General features: G+C 35.0%; 1 protein-coding gene across 1 annotated transcript; it reads right to left on the minus strand.

Annotated features, from left to right (window-relative positions):
* Nucleotides 1-293: 293 nt before the first annotated feature.
* Nucleotides 294-3,251, minus strand: LOC124642806 (facilitated trehalose transporter Tret1-like). Its single transcript, XM_047181471.1, has 3 exons — nt 2,950-3,251; nt 2,234-2,369; nt 294-1,893 (listed from the first exon to the last, which is right to left on the minus strand). The coding sequence occupies exons 1-3, from the start codon at nt 2,971-2,973 to the stop codon at nt 626-628; spliced, it is 1,428 nt and encodes a 475-aa protein (XP_047037427.1). The 5' UTR covers nt 2,974-3,251; the 3' UTR covers nt 294-625.
* Nucleotides 3,252-3,611: the final 360 nt, after the last annotated feature.

Here is a 3,611-nt window from a genome sequence, read left to right on the forward strand (position 1 = left end):
TATCTAACATGGATCGTGATGTCAATGTGTAATAGTAATTAGAATGAATTTGACAAATAAATAAGATTTATAATTTATTTTGCTTGTTTTTTATTGAATTTTACCTTTACTTCTTTTACTGAAGATAAACAATCTTGAAACTCATGACTTTTTATTGAAAAGTTAGTTTTAAAATAAAACGCTGGGAAAAATCAATGTAAACAAAATAATAAAAATAAGTTTTTGAATTGAACCATTATTTTGAGCAGTAATTTATTCGTTTATCATGTATTTGTGCTAATGTGCTATAAGATTACTTAAATCGAGACTTAATTGTAGATGTCGTTGGTGTCAGAGTTAAAAAGTTCTGAGTTTTAACAACAGATGTCGCTTTTATATAAGTTAGTACCCTTTTGACACCACAGAAGACAAAGTTTGCTCCTGCAAAGCTGAAAACTTGAAAACGTAATAGGTAACATGAAAACGTATTAGGTAACATAATGAAATACAAAGAAATACGGGAGTATGTATGTAATTATTATTTTCTATTTATAAAAATGTTAACTACATTTTGTAGTAGATGTTTTACAAATTGCTATTTTTTATTTATTATTCTAAAATATTTTAAACCTACCTACACTTAAAGTTAAGCAATCATTTGTACAAGCTCTTTATCATCATTCTTATTCTCATCTCTAAACTTGCCATTATTAAAGAAATATTCGATTTCCTGCAAAGTCCTATCTTTAGTTTCAGGTAGCATAAAGTATAGGAAAATCAACGATATTGCCATTACCACTCCGAATATAGTAAAAGTCCCATAAACTTTGAATGTTGCCAGCAATAAAGGTGTAGTTTTCAGTGTTACTATACTCATTACGGAAATTAATATACCAGCCATTGTAGTTCCTGCTCCTCTGTGTTCTAAAGGAAATATTTCTCCAATAAGAGCCAAAGGTATAGGAGCACATGCAAAATTAACTATACCTAAGTACAACCCAAACAAAGCCAAGGGAATCAATGGGTTACTCGGAATTAAATTTCGAGACGCTAAAAACAGATAGCCACATGCTGCTTTTAAGATAACTAAAGATATAAAACCAGTAGAAAATAACAAAGTTCGTCGTTTAAATATTCGTATTAAATACGATGAAAATGTAGCACTTACGGCTACTAACAGATCTAAAGCTAAAGTATAGTAGAATGAGCTGGTGTTACCAGAAATTTCTGATATAATTTGGACAGCATAGGCGGGAAAAATATGGCGGCCAGTTGTCTCCAGTAAAATGGCGGCAAAGATATAATTCACAACTGGCAGCACGAAGTCTCTTTTACCGAATTTCCGGAAGAAATTCATTGTGTTATCATAAACTGTGAAGTGGTCAGTGGTAATACGTTCTTTTTGGGCGTTAATCATATCATTGAGCTCCCTAGTGGAATGTTCATTTTTCCCTCGAAGTCTATAAAAGACTTCTCTCGTCCTATCAAATCGTTTCTTTGATACCAGCCACGCTGGACTCTCGGGCCACGTACAAACCATACCAAAAGCTAGCAAGAATGGAAGTAAAGTCAGCCCAGCGACCGTTCTCCAATGAAAATGATGACCAAGAAGATGAACGGTGGTACTGCCCATGTAAAGAGCAGCTGTCTTCAGATTTAGGAACATCCCTCTATTCGCAGGACTCGAATATTCTCCTATGACTATAGCTCCAAGAATTGAAGTGGATCCTGCTGTGATGCCTTGCAATACTCTTGCTGCTATCAAGCAGGGGACGTTTGTGGCGAAATACATGAGGACAAGTCCCAGGGCACCTGGGATGATGTCTAGGATGAAAGCCACTCGTCTTCCGAAGCGATCCATGTAGTAGGACGATGCGAGGAAACCAGGGATCCAGGCCAGGCCGAAGGAAGCAGCTGAAAATAAGAGAGCTTGGTAAGACATCACTATTTGGAGTGTAGATAGGTAAGCACAAGCTTTATAAGGCTGAGATTCTTTTCTAGGTTGGAAATTCATCAGATAGCTCCTGTTTTTAAATAAAAAATATTCGAATTTGTGTTTGAAAGTAATCAAACCGCTCATACAGAGCTATGTGTACGTGTATTTTATGTATATTTAAATTATGTAATAGTCCAAGATTAGGGCACTACTATAGAATTATTTCTGCCTGTCTGTAATTTTCCGAGCTACATTTACGTACACGTGGTTTCCAAGTTCTCAAGCTCAAAATATCATATAAAAAATGCGCAAACAAACCTATCCAAGAAGACTGTTCCAAGCTGGCTCTGATGGGAGAGTCTGGATCCTGCAGCGCTGGCAGCAGGCACGTCGTGAAGCCCAAGAACATCCCCACCTCCAGCATGGTGAGGAGTACTCCTGATGCTATCCATGTCTGCAAGGAGGAGATACTTGAAGAAGATGGAGTTATTTCTAAAATAGCTACTACAACTGTTTACCGTACGTTTGAGTCGCGAGGGTCCTGTATTTTTAAAAATATACCGGGTAAGATTGGATTGTTCTAGCTGCAACGCAACTACTACATATCTAGAATTCTCGCTGATATCACACTTAAAACATGAGTAATTGCTTCTGCACGAGCAATCAGCGGGACGGATTTTGACAAAACTTCGTAGTATTGTATCGTACTAGAGAGAGACCGGCAGAAAACGCTTAAGGCGGTAGGTCCATTGGTGTACAGTGTGCAAGAAGTATCTATTTTATAAATAAATAAATATAAAGGACATATTTTATCAGGGTGCGTTAAGTAGTGCTCTCAGGAAACGAGTGAAACAGCTCGCGAAAGCTAGTTTAAAGACAAAACTGGCGTTTTTTTCAAATTTGACCCACGGATTAGTATCTTGTACTATTTCATGATCAGATCATTGAATATTGCGCCCTCTAAGTTAGAATAAATAGCTTAGAATAGTTAAATTTTTTTGAAGTTAGTAAGTATAGAAAAAAAATGTTCTTACCTGTCTTAAAAATGTGTTTGTCATCCTTTCACATAATTTATTACTGTTAATATTATAATTATTTGTCTTTCTGTGTATTGATTATTTAAGTAGGTACTGCATAATTATATAAAAAAATAATTTTATTAATATTTTTTTTGCAAAATATTTTTCCCCTTAAGTCTAAATTGTAATTTTTGAATTTATAATTTTTGATATCGAATGTAAAATTTAAGAATATTAATTATTTTTAAAAACGTCAATAGATAATAGGAAACCACTATATAGTTCGGTGTCTGCGTTAGGAATAGTACGAGTTCAATCCAGATGGTATTTGTTTTAGATAAATATATATAAGTAATAAATGCTAGTGATATTATCTCTGCTGATAAAATTAATATTATCAGGTACATGGCGTGATAACCGAGTCTAGTAAATATAGTCCTTCGCTGTCGTAACATCTCAGGAAATCTGTTAAACAAATAATTTAGCTTATCTTCATCTGTCAATCCTATTTATCCGACACCCGAAGAAATGTGTTCCAAGTTATACTTACTCCAAGGCCTAAGTTCACCGAAAACATACCTAAACGTCAGTTTTACCATAACTTATTTTTTTAACGACGCCAAAAATCATCAAATGACCCTCCCGCTGTGGGTTAGCAGCGGTGAGAGAGTGTCAGA

This window comes from Helicoverpa zea, chromosome 25 (genome assembly GCF_022581195.2).
Source record: "Helicoverpa zea isolate HzStark_Cry1AcR chromosome 25, ilHelZeax1.1, whole genome shotgun sequence".
Taxonomy (NCBI): domain Eukaryota; kingdom Metazoa; phylum Arthropoda; class Insecta; order Lepidoptera; family Noctuidae; genus Helicoverpa; species Helicoverpa zea.

Excerpts from the sequence above, each read along its gene's own strand:
- LOC124642806 (XM_047181471.1), bottom strand. The coding sequence starts at position 2,973 with ATGACAAACACATTTTTAAGACAG. Across the intron at positions 2,370-2,949 it reads CAAACACATTTTTAAGACAG|ACATGGATAGCATCAGGAGT; the intron begins GTAAGAACATTT and ends TCCTCCTTGCAG. Across the intron at positions 1,894-2,233 it reads GGAACAGTCTTCTTGGATAG|CTGCTTCCTTCGGCCTGGCC; the intron begins GTTTGTTTGCGC and ends TCTTATTTTCAG.